Source organism: Stegodyphus dumicola, chromosome 3 (assembly GCF_044657685.1).
Source record: "Stegodyphus dumicola isolate Sdum_Otavi_A_Nest chromosome 3, ASM4465768v1".
Classification (NCBI taxonomy): Eukaryota; Metazoa; Arthropoda; class Arachnida; order Araneae; family Eresidae; genus Stegodyphus; species Stegodyphus dumicola.
In genome coordinates, this window is record NC_140770.1 from 270,046,994 (window position 1) to 270,068,974 (window position 21,981).

General features: G+C 32.1%; 1 protein-coding gene across 5 annotated transcripts in view; it reads right to left on the reverse strand.

Annotated features, from left to right (window-relative positions):
* Positions 1 to 21,981, reverse strand: part of LOC118192400 (papilin-like) — a 198,655-nt gene that overhangs the window by 65,693 nt on the left and 110,981 nt on the right. For all 5 annotated transcript variants that reach the window (XM_035363369.2, XM_035363363.2, XM_085814135.1 and 2 more), the window contains 4 exons: positions 16,409 to 16,974; positions 10,823 to 12,158; positions 8,342 to 8,916; positions 3,580 to 3,756 (listed from right to left, as the gene is read on the reverse strand). In XM_035363369.2, the coding sequence (XP_035219260.1) occupies positions 3,580 to 3,756; positions 8,342 to 8,916; positions 10,823 to 12,158; positions 16,409 to 16,974 (2,654 nt within the window). The remainder of the gene's footprint in view (positions 1 to 3,579; positions 3,757 to 8,341; positions 8,917 to 10,822; positions 12,159 to 16,408; positions 16,975 to 21,981) is intronic.

Here is a 21,981-nt window from a genome sequence, read left to right on the forward strand (position 1 = left end):
CATAGCTATTTTGCTTTTGCTATGAACTGTTTTGTAAACTGCGCTTTATAGCATTTATTACCTTGTTTATTTTTCAGATTCAAATTACTGTATAATAAGTCGCCAAAATGCAAGTTATGCCACTTAATAATATGATAGCAAAAAAATAAAAATGGTTTATTTTAATGTTATTCCTTAAGTATAATTTCAGATATTATCATTATTTTAGTTAATTTTATCTGTGTTATAATGTTTAAAAAAAGTCGTCGAAAAATTACCAGATCTCCCAATTAAAAATTTTCTATAGAAAAGGATCTTAAAATTGCCAAAATGTTGATAAGTCACCAAATTTAGAGCCGTTTACTAAAAGAATTAACATTCCCAAAAGCGAAAAGTTGTTTAAGAGCTCTTCATTAGAAAATAATGAAATTATTTTGAAATGCTTATGTTAGACTCTTCGCTCAGAAACTTCAGCGTCCACCCGTTATACTAGAAATAGGAAAAAATTATAATTCATGAACCCATTCAAAAAATAATCATATTTGTCAGTGAATCATCAAAAATATTCCTTCAAAATGACAATTCACATTCAAAATAACAGTCATAAAGACATAATAGAAATTTTAGTTGATTAAGGACCTTCTGCCAATTTTGGCCGAAATTAAGGACTTTTAAAAAACAAATATTGATTCCAAAAAACCTAAGGACTTTTAAGGACTCTTAAGGATCATACAAACCCTAAGTGGTATCAACAGTACAAGAACACTTGTTGCCTGTTAAGAGCAAGAGCTCCAAATACTCAGGCATTTCTAACCAAACAGAGGAGAAATTTAGAGACAGTTTCACACGTAGCCTACAAATTACATTCACTGCAAATACTGTATTTCCCAGCCAATCAAATGCAAAATTTTCAAATAGCAGCTTCATTTGAAACCATACTGTTCGCAGGTATTGCAAATGTTTAGTGACAGGTCATTACATTGTACAGTCATTCAGAATTTTTTTTGAAGGCAAAATTAACGATGTCATTACGGGATTCAAACTTCAGACTGCCTGATTGCTGTATGGATGTGCCTCTAGTAATACCATAAAGACACACAGTAAGGAGGGAGAAAATACCTTACCTTCTTCCTCCTTTAAGGGCTATCTGGAAAGGTGGAGACCCAATTTCTAAATACTGGTGATGAAGAATTATTGTCCAGCATAATTTTTAGTTCCGATGCCACTGTTAAGTCATTAAGAATTTTTTTTAAGCCAGAAATTAATGATGCCTCTGATGGATTTTGCACTCCAGATCACCCAATTGCTAGCCAGATGTGCTTTTAGTTACAATGACATGCAGTAATAATGAAGTAACATGTAATAATATAACATAACATAACATAAATATGTTACAACATTATATGAAATGAATTTTGTAATCACATGCAAAACCCGGCTTCAAACCGGAACTGAACCAGGAAAGAATAAAGAAAAAAAAAAAAAAAAAAAAAACGTTATTTTGGTTGAAACAAAACAAAAAAATATACTTAAACATAAATAAATAAATATATATATTGGTTAATTTTGGTTCGATATATCTTCAGTCATTTTGTTACTGTAACTAACTTATGAATATTTTCTAATTTAACATCAACCGTATAATTATCATCATTACATGTACGTTGCCTCTCGATTTCCTGTTTTGATGTTCACTAGTACTTTTCTATTTCAGTTTCATATGAAACTACTTGTAGAAGACAGATTTAATTCAGTTGAATAAACTAGAAGTACAGATGATTTTTTAAGAAAAATATCAGTCTAAGTTATATTTTTTGCATCTCAGCATGCGATCATCCACGGATGTTTGCATAGACTGTTTAGATAGACAAACCAGCTGCTGAGCAGGAAGTATCCTAGTGAACTAGGAACTAGGAAGTGACTAGGAATGCTTGAGGAACGTATGTTGTGGAGTTCTTATGTGAGTGAAACCATCTGTTAAAACTTTGAATATACTAGTGAATGGAAATTAATTAATTTCTGGCTAATTGTTGTGACAGTCAAAAGTCTTTAATCCAGACTCGTCGGGACTTCGGCAATTCCGGATTATCGGCTTTTCCTGATTATAGATCATCAGTTTAAATCTGGTAAGACTGCATGCAGAAATTATAAAATTAAAAATATGAAACCATAATTTATGAAATAAAGAGCAATTATGATCTAAAGGGTATAAAAATTTACAAAAAAAAAGCTTAATATTTATTTCTTTATTTTATTAAACATTTCTTTCAACACGCGCATGCGTAAAGCATACATTATGCCTAGTCGAAATAAGAAAATTGCAACCAGAAAACTATTCAATGTGCATTCGTGATATTTATAATGACGAGGAATTTGGTTTAAATCATATCAAAGGCGGAGTACATCGAGATGAAATACTACATTTAGTATGGAATTATAAGCTGAATAAAATAAAAACATCTGCCCTGAAAATAAGGATAGTGCTGACAGATCAACTTCCAGTTCATTGCGTGCTGCGCCCCCCCCCAGAGCAGTGTGAAATTGATAAACATATTTATGAATGGTTAGAGAATCAAAGGATATGCCTTTATCCATTTTTTTGCAGCAATTTCACTTTTTGCTTGATGGACATAGAAACATACTTTCGCTTTGAAGATCCTTTGGTAGCTCCAGATTCGGAAATTCTTTTTGACATAATCGAAAGTTCAAGCTTACTTTCATAAAATTGCTCTAACAGTATGCAAAAAATAATAAGCCGGATTCAATTAGAAGATTAAGGAACAACACAATCTGCAACATTAACTGAAATAGATAATTAGATAATTTTAGCTTAGCTTATACCGTCCGTTATACATTAAACGCGCATGCGTAAACGTATTATGTGCATGCGTAGATGCATATGCGCATGCATAAAGGTATTATAACACATAATGCGTGCACTGAAAGTTTGTAGCTTTGAGGTCCGTATTATAGATCATTTCGGATTATGGACGTCCAGATTAAAGACTTTTGACTGTACTAAAAACCGTAATTATTTTGAGTATAGTGGAAATGAGGTATAATACATTAAGACTTAAACTGTCATTTAATTGTTGCAATTAAGTTAACTTAAAAGCAGATTAATAAATTAGATCTTCAACAAACAATTGGCTTAAAATTAGGAGGCAAAAAACAGCCTTAGGTTATGAATAAACATTTATTGATTGTGAGGGCAGTCAGAAACAGGTCCCTGAAAACTAGCTTTATAACAATAGCAGATATTAGTTGGGTTACAAGTAGCTAATATTAGCAGATATTAATGTTATAAGACTTCTAATAATTTTGTAAGCATTGCAAAGATGTCATAATAAAGTTTATGCAACATACATTGCTTTAACTTATACGCAGTTTGAAATTTGAAACATTTAATCGAATGTTTTACATCAGCCCAAAATCTGAATCCTATGCTATGAATATTTTTTACTACTTACTCTTATTTTAAATATTAAGAATAAACAGAAGTTCCTCAAACTGAAAATACACAATTAAGTAATTAAAGTAGCAACTGTATTAAAAATTATGCAGCACTCTGGAATACATTTTGCATTATGATGTTCTCACCTGGACCATCAGGATTTACACAAGCGCTTTCACATTCATCCTGTGATGCAAAAACGTTACCATTGCCATCACATCCTCCATACCAGAATCTTGAACAGCTACCATAAGCTACGTCGAAAAACCATTTAACTGTGAAATTTCTGCAAGGACCAGCTTCTTTGGGGAAACTGCACACTTCTGAAAATATATATAATATTGATTTTTACAGAAAAATAACAAACTGAAAACTTCATTATAAAATTTTAAAAAATCTAAAAAAAAAAAAAAAGTAAGGAAAAAGAGTAGGTAGAAAATTAGTAATAAATAGTTATCTATGTTGAATACTTCTAGACTTCAAGTTAACTTTGACAATTTTTTTAATTCTGCTAATATTTCCAAAAATCCTGTTAATTGTTTACACACTATTAATGCAGGCAAGAATTTTTTTTTTTCAAATTAAATATGCAGAATACAATATTATTAAGGATCTGGAGCTGGATTTTGTAAAATTAAACCTTCAAGACGAAGAAAAAACTTCAGCAAATATTACTGCAAAATAGAAGAAAGTTCCATTTTCAGTGTGACAAAATCAGTTCCAGTAATTTCTTCAAAAGTAGTCAACATCACTTCCCTGCAGTTAGCACTCAAAGTCTACTTCCATTAAAATATAAAAAAAAACTTCAAGCAATTAACTGGCTCACCAGCCACCATGACCTAGAAATTGGTGAAAGCAAGAATCCGAATTTCTTCAATTTGACAATGATCCCCATCATCACACAGTCACAGGAAATTTGAACATGAACACAGTCACAGGAAATTGTCCATGATTTATAATTAAGAAAACTGATGAGCCCTGAAACTAAATTCAGGCCAGTTAACTGAATTAGCAAAAGCTTTTGCCTCAACAGTGCTAAAATAACTTCAATTAATTTATTATTAAAATAGGATATAAACTCAGTCTTCCAAATAATACCTTCTTAAAATGGAAAGAAGTTTTTAACAAAATTAAGCATGGATTTTCAAACTTGAAATTTATAGGCAATTTAAATTAAAATACAATTAATAATAAAATAAAAGAATTTACACAGAAATTTAATATTTTCAATCTTATATGAAAGCAGTTTTTTACAGTCAATTAAAGCAGAACTTGATAAGCCAATTCACCCCCCCCAAAAAAAATAATTACTGAAAAAGAAGTGTCTATTATTAACAAACTTAAATAAATTAATTAAAAACTTAAATTAAAGGCCTTTCTCCGCAAACTTAAAATTTCTATTTTACCTGACCACAACAAATTTGAAAACCTATATGCTCTGCCTAAATTCTACAAGACACTACTAAAATTTAGATTTATTTTAATGGTCCTAAAAATTCTAAGAAGAATGTTGATTATTTATTTGCTGTTAAGTTTAAGAAGATTAGTTCTATTACGCTAATTCAGCTAACAAAGATCACAATTTTTATTGGATCATAAATAAAGTTACTTCCAGTTATTACTGCTCTTAGAAATCTAGAAATGAAAGAAATTAACTGCTGTGATTTTGAAAACTTGTGTACTATTCTTCCATTGAAAGAAATTTACAATAGTCTACTACATATTTGTTTTCTGAAATGTTTATAATTTTAGCAGAAGAAAAGAATGGAAAGATCTCCTTAATTATACACTTTTTCATAACTTTATTAAATTTAATCAGGCTATCTTTCAACAAATAAACAGAATCCCTATGAGCATTTACCATTCTTACTTCTTTCTTAATAGGATCAATATGAGTCAACAAGAAATTGATTATCTAGATCTGCAAGTCATTGACTACAATAAAATTAAACTTTTTGATTAAAGAAAAGATTTTTAAGTTCAGAACTATTAAATTAATTAACTTACCAAGAACTTACTGAGAAAAGTTATTGGTAGCACAGTACTTAATCAAATTACTAGAATAAAAACTTTTGGTACTGAAATAGATTACCTAAAAGGTGAAATAATTTTACTAATGCAAATTCTGTTGGAATATAAAACTCCTAACCAATTGATTAATATTTTTCTTAAAAAAAAAAAAAAAAAAAAAAAAAAAAAAAAAAAGCTGGCATTAACTTTCAAATCTAATCTTAATATACTGACTACCAATAAGTATTTGGACACCTATGCAAATGACGATATCTGCGGTCCTAAGGTACTTCACGGACTCCGCCGGTATATATCGTGTAGGAAACAGCATCGGCTTTAGTCGCATGCAAGATGCCTCGCAGTTCGGAGCTCTCTGATTTCGAGAAAGGTATAATTATCGCATATCACAAATGTGTCCGATCCTTCAGGGACACATCTAGCTATCTGAAGTACCCAAAATCGACAGTGGCCTATGTGATTAAGAAGTGGAAGGTGAGTGGTAATTGTTGGAATGTGCCCCGAGTCGGCAGACCAACAAAACTGGGAGATAGAGACCGACGAGTGCTGTCCAGAGAAATTCGGAAGAACCGCGAGGAGTTTCAACAGGTATCTGGGAGTATTATTTCAATGAATACCATCCATAAGGAAGCACATCTGCTTGGTTTTCATGGTCGTGCTGCTGCCCATAGGCCTTTGATCACAAAGTCCAACCGCACTGCTCGGTTAACGTGGTGCAAAGCACATCGAAATTGAGCCGTAGATCAGTGGAAACGGGTTCTTTGGAGTGACGAATCAAGGTTCACCCTTTACCGTTCGGATGGCAGGGTCTGGGTCTGGCGTCTACCTGGAGGACGTCTCCTGCCAGAATGCATTGTGCCAACAGTCAAGTTCAGCGGAGGTGGAATTATGGTCTGGGGATGTTTCTCCTAGTATGGGCTGAGACCCTTGGTCCCCAGTCATGGTAAGCTCAACTCCGATGCCTACTGCACTATTTTGGATGACAATGTGCTTCCTACGTTGTGGCAGTTTTACAGGTTGGACCCCTGTTACTTTCAGGACAACAATGCCAGTTGTCATGTTTTGACATTAACCAAGGCTTGGTATGGTGCCAATGGAGTTCATCGAATGGACTGGCCTGCCCAGAGTCCAGACCTGAATCCTATCGAGAACCTCTGGGACGAGTTGCATCGCCGAATTCAGGGGTGCACTACCTATGCAAAATCGGTGTAGGAACTTCTATGTTTTCTCCAAGCCGAGTGGAAGAAAATACCACTAGCTGTCATACAAAGACTTGTGGAAAGTATGCCCCGTAGGGCCCACGCTGTAATTACCTCTCGTGGAGGCTCTACCAACTATTGATTTTGAATAAAGTTAGTTTTTCTTTTCTATCACAGGTGTCCAAATACATATTGGTAGTCAGTGTATATTATAATATACTGTAATATGTTATGATAGCATTATCTGAAACAAAGAGGAGGGTAAGGCAGAATGTGTTATTAGACTTGAAAATTTGTATGGTTTTATTTAACATATTATTTTACTGTATATACTTCTGGCAACTATCCTGTTAATAATAAAGCTAATTTCATTTCAGTCTCAAAAGCAGCTACTTTGATTGAAGAATTTGATTGTAATTCTTTCTATTTTCTGTTTCCTTGACTTAAAGCCAGCCAAAGCACTTACACCATTTTGAAATTGCCTGCCTCTTGAGAAACTGAGAACAACGTTTTCATGAATTCCACATTCTCCCATAGAATTATAATTTTCTTGGTCAGCAGCAAATCAGAAGAGCAGAATCTTTACCAAAATTTTTCATCAATTCAGTATCTACCAACAGCATGCCTAGAATTTGCTGCCAAATGAAACCTTCCTTACATCTAGTGTTACAATCCTCAGAATGTTGTTGCAACTATACCTCCTTTTTTAATAGAAAAATAGTTGATTTAACAGACCACTGCAGGAGTAAAATAAATGTAAGTAAAATTTAATTCATGGCCCTTGTAATTTTTTAATGTTATATCAGATATTACAAAACTGTGATATAATTTGTAAATAATTAGATACCTTTTGTTGGTCTGCAGTAAACCATATTTATACACTTTTTTGTTTCAAATGTTTTAACAACTTAGTTTTTATCAGTATTTATTAATATTTTGTCTGGCAGTCCAATTTTGCTCAATTTTCTTTATGTCAGATCGTGTTTGAAAATATATTGATTTAAATCAAACCTAAATATTTTCAGCATGTTTTAATAAGATTTTATTCAAATATATGAAAGAAACAAAATGCAATCACATATCCTAATTATTGATGATTTAATCAAAAAGGATTAATTCCCTTGAAAAGTCAACAGTCTTCAATGGAATCAGCAATAATTAATTTTATTTTACTTTATTTTGTCTTATACTTTTATTATTCAAATAACTTTTTACTTCTTTACTCAGTTTAATTTCCATAGTTTAAACTCATCTTCCTAGGAAATTAACCTTTAATAAATTTAAAAAATAATAGTTTTTACTCTTCATTTCCAAGGGGATAAATCGACATTAAAAATTATACATATGTGTGTGTGTGTGTGAGTGCATATGGACATGTAAATTTCAGGGCCAAATTAAACTTTTTAATAGATGATTCACAAAATCTAATTTACTTACATTATTAATAATGCAGAAAATGAATTATTATTTAAGTACTTAATTATCAACTAACAACTATCCTTTTTTAAAATGGTTAACTAAAATTCAGTGGTTTTAAAAACTGCAGATTTCTATTAAAAAAATAATAATGCTTAATCACTTCACTGCACTGTTTCATCCCATACAAAAGAGTTCTTTGCCATATAATTTTAAATAATTTTTTAAAGGAAATTTTGAATATAAATTGATTTAGCATTCATACCTGTGTTTACTACAGGTTTTGGTAGTGATACTTCTGGGCAGCCTTCATATTTTGGGCCTGTTGCAGGAGTATAGCCATCAGCACAGCATCCATAACGAGTTGTTTCACAGGAACATCCTTGCAAATTGGGACCAGGCGCAGTTGTCTTTCCATCCAAGCAACAGCCAAATCTTGTTGATTCACAAGGACAACCTTCATAATTAGGACCTTTTGCAAAAGTTCTTCCATCTAAACAACAACCATATCGTTGAGCTTCACATGGACAGTCTCTCAGGTCTGATGTTCGAGCTGGTGTATATCCATCTGGACAACATCCATATGGCAGTGTTTCACATGGACATCCAGATAAATCTGCACTAGTAGCTGCTGTCTTACCATCAGGACAACAGCCATATCGTGTTGAATCACACCCACAACCTTCACCCTTGCTATTTATTACAGGAGTTATACCATCTGGACAACATCCATAATACATCAACTGGCAAACGCAGCCTTCAAGATGTGGCCCTGTGGCAGGAGTTACTTTGTCTTGACAGCATCCATAACGGAAATGTTCACATTTACAACCCTGGTAACTGAAAAGTTATATATAGTGGTAAATAACTAAAATATAAATGAAATTTATATATATGTTCCTTATCACTTTAAGGAATTCTGTTACTAGCAATTCTTTAGTATTAAATCCATGTTTAACTTTATGCGTTGCATAGCTTTTAATATCTGCTTATGAAGAACAGTATTTAAACACTATTTTTTGGGGGGGGGAAGTAAGCTCGTATAATTAATTACTTTAGTCCATGTTTTCATAAATGTTCCTTCATTAAAATAATATTTAGATCATTAAAGAAAATAACAAAACAAAATATTTTAACACGTTCACACTGGGGCCAATTTTTATGTTCTTCGGCGTTAGACGGCGCTTGAATTTTTGCTGCGTTTCAACTGGCGGCGCGTGATTATTACCTGTTCAGACCTGTATACGAGTTGTATGTTTGCTAATAGTTATTAATTATATTTGTTATTAAAAAGTTTTTATAATAAATAAATGTTAATTTTTCATTATTTTAATTTTCAGCATCTAACACAATCGAATGCATACCATCGGTGGCACGCGCTACCCGATAAAACAGACTAGTGTGGGCCACTGAATGCCCACGCCGGCGTGAACATGTTAAAGAATAAAGTAATATACAAGAAATGACAAAAAAATCTCGTAAATGGTGAAAAGTGGTCATGGTTTATAAGAGGTTAATTAACATCAAATGAGATAATATTTCAAGCTTCTTTTTCTAGTTAATTGTCAAAATAGTTACAAAAAAAAAATTATTTTATGTTACAATATTAATATCAAAATAATAAAAATAATGTGTAATATGAAGCAACATTTAAATTCATAATTTTTCTTAAATTGCCCATAAGTAATTTTATGATTTACAAACATGAATGGAAAAGCAATGATTTTATAATTGAAGTCAGAAATTTTCTAATGATTTAAATACTTTCCCTTTCATTAAGAATACAAAAAAGAAATACTATAACCTTAAAGTTCTTAAATTAGTCGTGGACAACTAATCTGGAGAGAAAAAAAAAAAAAAAAAAAAAAGTCACTTTAGACATATTTTGAAATTTTCAATAATTTTGAAAGAGTGTAGTATTTAAACAACTAAAGATTTAGCATTTTTAGAAGACTGAAATTTTTTTCAGATGCTGGGCCAATAACAGAAATCAGTAGTAAATTTCTCTCTTTCACTGGAAAGACTTGCGTTTTGAATTAAAAGTTATAACAAGAACAATGCCACTGTGCATACTAAAAGTATTTTAAAATATTATTTACATACACAATTCATATTGCATCAATAAAAATATTTAGATTTTTGCTTTAAAAACAAGTAAAATTCAGGTTTAAATTAGTCTCATTTAAGAGAAGTTTTGTGCATTTTCAGAGATGATCTGAAGTGGACCATTCATTTTTGCAGTGTTCTTTATGTGGTTGCTATCAATAATAATAATTTCAAAAAAGTGAAATCACATATATTCTCAATCATTTCTGCGTTTTTTCATAAAAATCTGGATGCTATATTTGTGAGTATGGTTTAATATGCATAATATATTCCTTACATTTAATAAAAAACCCATTTTATTGACGCGATATAAGAAGGTTTAATACAAATAAATAATATGTCACAAGAATGGGATGTTTAATGTGCATTAAACTGCTATATGTTCATAAAATTGAAAGTGCTTTTATACAAAAGGAAATTTTTACAGTTTCACAGAAATGTTTCTAATATAAATCTAAATATTAACATAGTCCAAACATTAACATATATGAATGTTATTTTAATAGTAATTAAACTATACAATACTTGTAGCATAAAGTATTTAAAATAGAGCAAAATATTTTAAGGAAGCTATTTGATAAATTTTTACACAGGAAAACATGCTTTCTACACTACAAGCTATTAAAATTGATGCACTTACTTGAAACCTTGAGCTGGAGTAATTTCATCTGGACAACATCCATAAGGATATGTCTGACATCCACATCCAAGGAAATTAGGCCCTAAAGCAGCTGTTTTATTATCTGGACAACATCCAAATCTTAACCCAAAACAACATCCTTCAAGATTTGGGCCAAGAGCAACAGTAATCTCATCAGGACAACATCCAAACGTAGTGTTTACACAATCAGGTACAGCAGTAGTAGTTAAAATTTGTGAAGGCTCAGTACTAACAGCAGTGATATTGCAGCCAGCAAAATCTGGACCAATGGCAAATGTCTCATTATCTGGACAACATCCATATTCACTGAAATTACAGCTTGAAATGTTATCACAACCCTCAAAATCAAATCCAGTGGCAACAGTAACATTATCTGGACAGCAACCATATGTTGTATTAATGCATTCAATTAAGATGTCAGAACATCCATCACTATCTGGGCCAGTGGCTATAGTAATATTATCAGGACAGCATCCATAAAGGCTAACAACACAGTCAGTGTCATTTATATGACAACCGTCTTCATTTGGCCCTAGAGCAAATGTCACATTATCAGGACAGCAACCAAAGGCTGAGTTGAAACAGTCTTCAACAATGCATCCTTCATTATCAGGACCTGAAGCTGAAGTGATATTATCTGGACAACACCCAAATGTTGAATTAGTGCAGTCTTCAGAGAAACATCCTTCATTATCAGGGCCTTGAGCAGAAGTCTCATTATCTGGACAGCACCCAAATGTTGAATTAGTGCAGTGTTCAGGGAAACATCCTTCATTTTCAGGTCCTGATGCTGAGGTGATATTATCAGGACAACATCCAAATGTTGAATTACTACAGTCTTCAGGGAAGCATCCTTCATTATCAGGGCCTGAAGCTGAAGTAATATTATCAGGACAACATCCAAACAGTGATTCTGAACAATCTTCTAATTCACAGCCTTCCTCATTAGGACCCAGAGCAGATGTCACATTATCAGGACAGCAACCCCAGGTAGAATTAAAACAATCTTCTAAAGTACAGCCTTCTCCATTAGGACCTAAAGCTAATGTTTTGTTATTAGGACAGCAGCCAAACGTTGAATTAATACATTCTAATTCCATACAACCTTCTCCGTCCTTACTAAGAGCTATAGTGACATTATCAGGACAACATCCATATGTTGAATTGTGACAGTCAAGAATGCAACCTTCTCCATCAAACCCTTTGGCATGTGTAACATTGTCAGGACAGCATCCAAAAACACTGTCTTGACAAAAAAGATCTGAATCACCATCACCACTGCTTTCATCAATGAAGCATCCACCTTTGTATGGCCCTGTTAAGACAAAATTATTATTTAGCAGAATCAGAATATAATTTAAATAAAACATTTAATCACTTCACAATTTTAGAAAGTAGCATAATACCTTTAGACTAATTTTATTTTACTTTAATTGCATGTCAAATGAACTGCAAAAAATATTATGTGTGTGTGTGATTATGGCAAAGCCTCGAGGGCTATTTGCCTAAGGGAAGGGATGCCTTCGTGGAGGACTTTCTAAGGGAAACTGACTCGTATACACATTACACATGGGGGAAAACCACGAAAACGCCCATGCAGCCAGCCCGTTCGCGGTATTCGAACATCGGACCGAACTACCAGTGTTCAGCGACTTTACCGCTCGGCCTCCAAAAAATATTAATTGACATTTTGAATAAAGATTATAATATTATATCTCTCATGAAATGTCATACATTCTATATTTAAAGAGTGTAAAAAATGTATTTGGAGAAAAGAAAATGAGTATTAAACAGATGCATTTAAATAAAAAATAAACAAAAATATGAGAATAATTTCTGTAAAATTACAAAATGTAAATCCCAGTTTAAAAGTGAATATATCAGCTGCACCATAATACTTAACACTCAGATCACAGATTATATGTTCTTTTTTATGTTTGAATGGAATTAAAAGATAATTAAACATTTGCTGTACCAAAAAGACAGAGCTGTCAGAAGTACATCAAAATGCCTAAACCATATTTCAATACACACTAAAGCAATTTTTAAACTGAACTGATTTTTAAAAAATTCTGTTTGAGAAAGAGGGGAGAACTAAATATACTGATCAATTTAACCTATTGCTGATCACCATTCACATATAGCATTAAAACATATTTTTATACAGTCCATTCTCAGTTTACTGGGGTAATAATACTTAACACTGAGATCCCAGATTATATGTTCTTTTTTATGTTTGAATGGAATTAAAAGATAATTAAATATTTGCTGTATCAAAAAGACAGAGCTGTCAGAAGTTATACATCAAAATGCCTAAACTATATTTCAATACATACTAGAACAAGCAATTTTTAAACTGAACTGATTTTTAAAAAAATTCTGTTTGAGAAAGAGGGGAGAACTAAATATACTGATCAATTTAACCTACTGCTGATCACCATTCACATGTATTAAAAAATACCTTTATACAGTTGATTCTCAGTTTACTGGGGTAATAGTGGTAAAGACATCCAATCTTGGTAACACAAAATCATGACTAATTCAAGGGCTGCAAATGCACGAAGTTGTAAAGTGGAATAGTTCACTTTACAATTAATGAAAAAAAATTGTAACAATTTACCTTTATCTTCAAGCAGTTTAATCTAAAGATTACGGCCATTTGCTAACATAAATTAAATCAGTATTGTAAACAAAAACAAGGGCTGTAAATAACAAAAAGAAATCATTAGCAAACTAAAAAACTAAGTTATTAATGATTATGATATCATCGCCATCACCATAGCAACCCTATCAGATTCTGAATGCAGTAATAATAAATGTGGCATATACACTACTGATCATATTTTACAAGAACTGGTTGTTGAGGAGGAAAGTAAAGCTGATATTGAAGAAAGTACAATTCAGTTTAGTGAAGAGAATGTATTAATTGTCGGCAGTAACAAGTTTCTTTTCCTTTTTTTTTTTCATCATTTACCTATCATGTTTTTCAAATCCTACTAACTTACCCAGTAAGTACTCAAATAAGCATCATCAGAATATGGATGATGTGGCCTGATGGCTGATATGGATGATGTGGCCTGAATTTTTGCCGTCTCTCAAATATTGGTGACATAGCAGTCAACATGTTAAGCAGAAAAATACTAGAAATAATTTTCATGTTTAACTCAAAAATATGTTTAATCCAAGAACAATTTTAAAAAATCATCAGAAAGAGAATTGGATTGGAATATTTGAGTTAATGAATATGAAGGGCATATGAAGCATACAAAGGGCTATCTGCTTAAGAGTAGGAATGATGTTATAGAGAACTTTTTTAGGGAAAACCGGCTGGATCTATATTATACATGGGTAGGGACATCATCTTAAGGCATCTGATACATGTGAAGCATGCTTAAAAGCTTGAAATGTGAAAAAGGAATTATTATCTTTTAACTCACTCTTATAGTAAAATCTTCATTAATTACCTAATACAGCTTAGCATTGCATCACAAAAAAAATTAAAACAGAATGAATTATGCACTGTCACATCAACTTTGCTGCTGCCTAAATTCAAGCATCATTAATAAAATACTGTATTTTGCAAAGGGAGCTCCTGTTGTTCCACAACAAAGAGAAACCAAACTCTTTCCCTATTGGTAAGTGGTATACTTATTGCATCAGGTAAGTGGTATACTTATTGCATAAAGTGGTATACTTATTGCATAAAATACTGTATTTTGCAAAGGGAGCTCCTGTTGTTCCACAACAAAGAGAAACCAAACGCTTTCCCTATTGGTAAGTGGTATACTTATTGCATCAGGTGGAAGTGTGCATTCAGGATACATCCCTGCATATGGGAAAAACTATGAAAATTCCTATGCGACCCCTGAGATTTATTTGGAATGGAAACAGTTTCATTTTGCGCAAAGATCATACACGAATAATATTCTGAATTATATAGTTTGCAATAATATCATTGTATTTATGTTGTAATAAATTCATTTGTAATATATATATATATATATATTTGTTTGTGATATAGTTTCATACCAAAATATTGCATTTTGTCATTTATTCACTTTTAAGTGCCATGAGCCATCACATAAATGCAGCATTGCTGAAGTAATTTTACCTATAGTGCCTATCATGCACTGGCAGGAGGTAATAAAACTCGATGCTTAAAAGTTTGTTAATCAATGTGGTACACATAATAGTCTTTTATTACCGTTTTTAAATCATATTTCTTATAATAAGTAAGTTGGCATATGCGTACAATCTATTTCTACAACCTCACATGAAGGCAGCAAAAGTGCTAACATGTTGACTGCCATGTCCGCACCTTTTCAGGTGATGGCAAAAATTCTGATCAGGACGTGTCATCCATATTCAGGTGATGCTTATTTTGAGCATTTACAAAGTAAAACAGGTATTTGAAAAAAAAAAAATACTGTTGAATGGTGACAGGAAGAGATGAAAATGATTGTTGCTGACAGCTAAATTCATTCCACTCACTAAACCGAATTGTGCTTTCTTTGGTATCAATTTCTCTTTCATCCTAAACCTATTCTTGTAAAATGTGATTAGTAGTATCTACACCACATTTATCATCACTGCATTTATCAGAATCCAAATCATAATCTAATGATATAATTCTATTCAGTATTATCTTTCTGAAAAATCTCTGTTATTCCTCGCAGTTACTATAGGTATTTTTGTAATTCTTAATGCATTTTTCCCCACTGCTATGTGATTCACTTCAAAATAACACTTCCATTTTTAGACATTGCAAAAAACTAAGACAATAATTTTAATACACATGCACAAAAAAAAAAAAAAAAAAAAAAAAAAAAAAAAAAAAAAAAGGTTAATCACTACAGAAAAAAATTTTGTAAAACAAGAAATAATTTTCAGATTTTACATGCTTTCTTGGATACTTCATTTTGAGGAAATGTATAAGTATTTATTTTAAAATACAACTCAAAGTAGTAATATTTAAACAACTCTATTCATTTTTAAATGTTGTAGTGCAGTTATAGATTTCTTGAGAGAGAGGTGATAGAACAATTTTGCTAAAGAGAATGGTGATAGATTAACAAAAGCTATGGGATGATAAAACTGCATCAAGTATGAAATGGTTAAAATACTCTTTCCAATGAAAATTAAAAAGATTTTAGAAGATCAATTTGTACTTCTGCGATTTTTAAAAAAAAAAAAAAAGTTTTATTATGCTACTTATGAAAATTCAGTTATTATTATTCTGTAAAATATATATTTACATTTAAAGAAGAAACAATAAAAAAACTGGTGTTAAAGAACTGGAAATGGCTCACTTTCAGATTTAGCAATTCAAGCCCTTTTTATCCAGCATTTTGATTAAGTTGAATTTTTATTAAGCAGGGATTCACTGCATTTAGTTTTCAAAAATATCCATAAAATACTAGCATTTGTCTGTAAATTAATTACCAGCAAATATGTATTCTAATATTTTTCTTTTTGTTATGCTTTATCTGAATTGGAATCTTTTGAAATAAAGCAAAATAGCCTTTTTTCCCATCTAAAAATAATAAAAAGGAAAATATTACTAACCAGTTGCAAATGTGGCACGATCATCACAACAACCAAAAGCACTTGTACTACAATCAGTAGCATTTCCTGTATCATTGCAGCCCTCTTGCATTGGCCCAGAAGCTGCTGTTAAACCATCAGGGCAACAGCCAAATTTTAAATTGTAGCAATCTTCACCTGAAGATTCCAAATCATCTCCTGCATCAGTAGTTAAATCATCACAGCCTTCAAAGTTAGGCCCAGATGCAGCATTGAGACCATCTGCACAACAACCATATGTTGAATTGGTGCAGTTACTTTCTTCTAAAAGACATCCTTCAAGGTTAGGACCAGATGCAGCTGTCAGACCATCTAAACAGCAGCCATAGGTTGAGTTTGTACAGTTACTATCTTCTAAAAGGCATCCTTCAAGGTCAGGGCCAGAGGCAGTTGTTAAACCATCTGAGCAACAACCGTATGTTGAGTTAGAACAATCAGTTTGCTCTTCATCACATCCTAAATAACCAGGGCCCTTAGCAGTTCTTAATTCATCAGGACAACAACCATATTTTGTTGTATTGCATGATGAAGCATTTGGACATCCTTGCCTATAATTTAAAAAATTAATAAAGTCAGGTTTGCCTATATTGTTAGTAATCACAAGTATTCTTAGTATATATTGAGACTTAAAAAAAGGTAGATTACTTGATATTATGTGATTCTCAATACACCATGTTTCAAAAAGAATATACATATTACAAAGTGTTACTTTGTCCAAACTATCGATCACTGTGCCTCGGCTCAGCTATTGTCGAAACAAATACATAGTTTATATTAATAGCCGCTAGATGTCAGTTGTCTTCTGTTTTGCGTGGTAACCGTCAAATGTTTAAAATGGCTACTCTGCAGCAGAAATCATTCAGTTTGCAAAGTGCGATTCCGTGATTACAGTGCAAAGACATTTCAAGTTGAGGTACCAAAGTGATCCTCCCAATGGGTGAAACATTCGCAGATGGGATCGACAGTTTGTAAATACAGGATGTGTATATAAAGGAAAGAGTCCTGGCCACCCTCGTGTTACTGATGAAAATGTTGCATGAATTCAACCTGCTTTCCAACGTAGTCCTTCAAAATCAACTCGTCGTGTCAGTCGGGAGTTACAACTACCTACAACAACAATTTGGCGTGTTTTGAGATATTGGTTGGTTATGAAAGCCGTACAAGTTACATTTGTTACAGGCTCTGCATCCTGATGACAAACGCAAATGTGTGGCATCTTATAATGAGATTACTGATGCTATTGACAATGATAAAAGGCTTTCACACAATGCATCATGTTCAGTGATGAAGTGACTTTTCATGTTAGTGGTCATGTAAACAAACACAATGTTCGAATTTGGGGCCTACAGAATCCACATGCAGCCATTGAATGTGTATGAGATTTGCCCAAAATCAATGTGTTTTGTGCAATATCCTGATCATCTGTTTATGGCCCTTTCTTCGTTGATGGAAACACGGTTAATGGTCTGCAGTATGTTACAAAACTGATTCCGAGTTTGCACGAAGACAACTTCATTTTTCAACAAGACAGGACACCCCTCAGTGGTGTCACCAAGTGCGTGATTATCTGAATGAAAATCTACCGAACTGTTGGGTTGGTCGTTAAGGAGCTGGTGACTTAGCATGTCTCAGATGGCCTCCACGGTCACCGGATTTGACACCCTATGACTTCTTCCTGTGGGGTTTCATTAAAGATAATGTTTATGTACCACCACTCCCACAGAACCTGGAAGTGGTAAAGAAACGGATTCATACTGTCATAACATCAGTGATGACAGACATGCTTGCCCGAGTATGGAAGGAATTTGAGTATCGATGTGATATTGTTCATGTCGCTGATGGAGGACATATTGAACATCTGCAACCTGAGCTTGAGAGGTTCTACATATGTGTGTAAAGTTTCATATTCGTATGTCGTACAGTTTAATAAATATATGCATTCGAAATACGTATATTCTTTTTGAAACATGCCATATTGCAAACAAAATATATGACTGAATAATTTTAAAAATTAATAAATACACTTAAAAAATAGTTATGTGAAAGAACAAAAATCTCTAAACAAGCTTTGTTTGATTTTGAAGAAATGAAATATTTGACTATCAATACAAATTCTTTCGTTTAAATAGCATATTTCATGAGAATTCATTATAAAGTTATATATTTAGAACACTAGTTCTTTACAAAAAACAGAAACTGTACATATAGCACAGGAATTAAGACTACAAATATAATTTTCTTATTGCAAAAATCTGTCTTATAATGTATGACTGAACTGCAAAAAAGATAGATTATAAAGTTAAAAAAAAAAAGTTAACTTTTGTGATTATTGGAAGTTTGATTTAGATCAAAACATTACAAAAGGAATTTAAAATTTGTTATATGTGAGATATAGCTGCACATTACTCTTCATCAGAGCTCAGAACAAATAAAAGGTTTTACTGATAGAAAAGTTCGAACTGATACTGATAGAAAGTTCTTCAGTTTCAAACTTTTCAAAATATTAACAATTTTTTTAAAATTAAACTTAAGTAATCTATTTTTATTTGCTTCAGCCTCATAGATTAATGTGTGGGGTGGTCCAAAAGATTTGATGCCCTATGCTTAGACAAAAATATGTATTTCATATCCTATATTTCGTTTCAGATGATTGTTGTTATGTTTGATAACTTATGTTTACCTTTAGATAAACTAACATACCAGAATGAGCACCATTACTGAAAAAGCACAAAAATGATGCATTTGGAGCAAAATTTATGAAATACAGCTTTGTAATTCTTATGAATGTGTTTTAAATCTTCAGTTGTCTGTAACCTTAAGAGTTGTATTATGACTGAACAGTTTTTTAATATTAAAGGTAAATACTGTATTTGACGGCATATAAGACGCACTTTTTTTCCCTAAATTTGGTCTCAAAAAAGTTACCTGCGTCTTATACGTGAAGGACACAGGTTAACTTTTAATACTGAATGCTATTTTTAGCCCGGATAAAGGTCTAGACACACATAACTTTTTCTACATCTGCCATAATTATTTTGCGCATGCATGAAATATCTGTCGCCATAAAGTGCCAAAGCTCGAAGCTGATGTCGAAGTTCGAACAGGTTCGACGGTCACATTACGTCTATGGAGAGTTTCCTTCTTTACATAGACTTTCTTTGACTCAGCCGACACACGTTTTGGTATCGGTGCTACTCTGTATAAATGTGTCGGTATCGGTGCTTAAAACTATTTGTTTATAAAAAATACCCTGAAAATTATGACTACAGGAAACAAGAGATTAAGCTATACAATCTCTACATATAATAAAACAAAGAGTCTGTGTGTGTCTTTCGTTAGCGCTGCGCATAAGCTAATAGACCCACGGCTACGAAATTTGGTACATAGGTGCATCTAGACAAGAGCCAGTGCACCTCGAAGTGACTTTTTTGAAATTCGAATTCGAATTTTTTTATTTTATGTTTTCTGACGAAATCACGTTATTTTGAGACATAATGGGCTATAGGAAAGCGAGATTTTACCCTACGTACTCCATTTTCACATCGTCATGAAACGTAGGCACTTAGTTATTTTACGAACTTAAAATAAATTCTGTGTTTCAATAAATTGATTAAATACGAATTTATTTAACAAAGTGAGCTTAACACCTTTTCAATGGGATTTTTTCTAAAAATGTTTATGTTTAAAAATGTACAATTTATTTTTCTTTGATTTTTGGACACGTTAAACTTTCATCCTTGCGACTGCTTATACAAAAAGAATTTTGGAAAACAGGGTTCATAGCCACATTTTAATTAAAAAAATAAGCACCTATAAGCACTTTTCAAGCAAATTTTAAGAAAAAAATAAGCACCAGTCTAATTACATTATACACAACTGCACAACCTTAAAAATTAGACTTGTAATTTAAATATGAGAAATGCAGTATTTATTAAGAGAGAATAAGCATTACCTCAACCATAGAAAATTATTACTTTTTTTTAAAAAAAATTTTAAATAACAGATTAATTTACAGAACTAGTTTACAATGAGAGAAAAAAAACTATGCAGAACTAAACTATATTACAAGATTTAATGATGAAATTTCAGTTCAAAATAGAGAAAATAAATAATAATAAGCCACATTTATTGTATTCGCTTGGAACCTAATAATAAATACAATTTATTTTTCCATTCATATTGATATTTAAATAATTTAAGTCTAAATTCTGAACATTTTCTAAATTTTCACTGTATATCAGTTTTCCCTTAACAGATATTGCAAGCAAAGTAATTTAAGTAAAAAAGAGGAACATTTCTGAAATCAGAAGACAGAAATTTGCTTCATGCAGTCATCCTTTAACAGTAAAAGCTTAACTAACCTGCATACTTAGAAATTGGCGAATATTCGAACAGTCGAGCGTAACTTGAAAAAGAGGAGTGGAGGGGGTGACTGTAGCCACTCTTTAGATTTTTCCGCTAAATAAATGCTTTTAACATTTCGATATGTGCATCATATAAAAAATAAACCAATGGAACTGAAAAATATTCTGCTTAGCAAAGACAGTAAAACTCTTTTAAGTGTTCATAAAGAAATCTTGGACAGAACATCACAATTAATTATATCTGCAAAATATCGCAAAAGTTATTGCGCAATACGTGTGCCCTAATTCTTCTCTATGTGATATTACGCAATCGGAATCAACAGCTGCGGGTATTAGGAGAATAAAGAACCAAATAACTAGGGTGTTTTTCATTAGTCTCAATATTTGAGATTTTGCGGAGAAAGGTGAGAACCTCCCAATCTTCGTACTGTGTAATGTATTGGCCAAAAAAATGAAATTATTTTGACTATTCGATTACTTTCCCTTTATTTAAGCCATTCCGAATATTATTCCTTAGAAAGCTAATCTGTGTTAAAACACAACCATTTTGGGAAGTTTACTGTAACTATGTTATTATAAACATTCATACATATGTTCATAATATAAGCATAATGATCATAATAAACACGAATATGAACTGACCAAGCGGAACGAGAATGCAAATTAGAATTGATAAAAATTAAGATCTTGATAGAAATTCAAACATGTGTAGTATTTGGGTGGGAGGAAAAGAATGCCGAATGTACCGGAATTTTCTACTGCTTTCGCAATTCTTTGACCATAAGAACGACGGGCACCTGTCTGTACACTTCGTGCATACTAAAGGTTATGTTAATGCAGAGAAAGGGGGAAAAGCTATTTCCGGAAGTATGATTAACCATCTAACATTCCATATTAGGAAGAAAAGTTGTTTATTTAGTTTCGGCTTTGATACGGGGAAAAATAGCGCGTTCATTAAAAAAAAAGCACTAAAAGCAAAAAATAAGCACTAAAAACAAATAAATAAATAAGGGCTTTAAAGAAAAAGTAAGCACCTATAAGGGCCTTTATATTTTATTTTCAAATATAAGGACTTATAAGCACTTATAAGGACCACTACGAACCCTGGAAAAATTATAATATTTTGTATTTTTAAAAAATTTTTTAAATGAAGCTTCCGAGTACACTTCTCACATCTTTACAAATGTGATT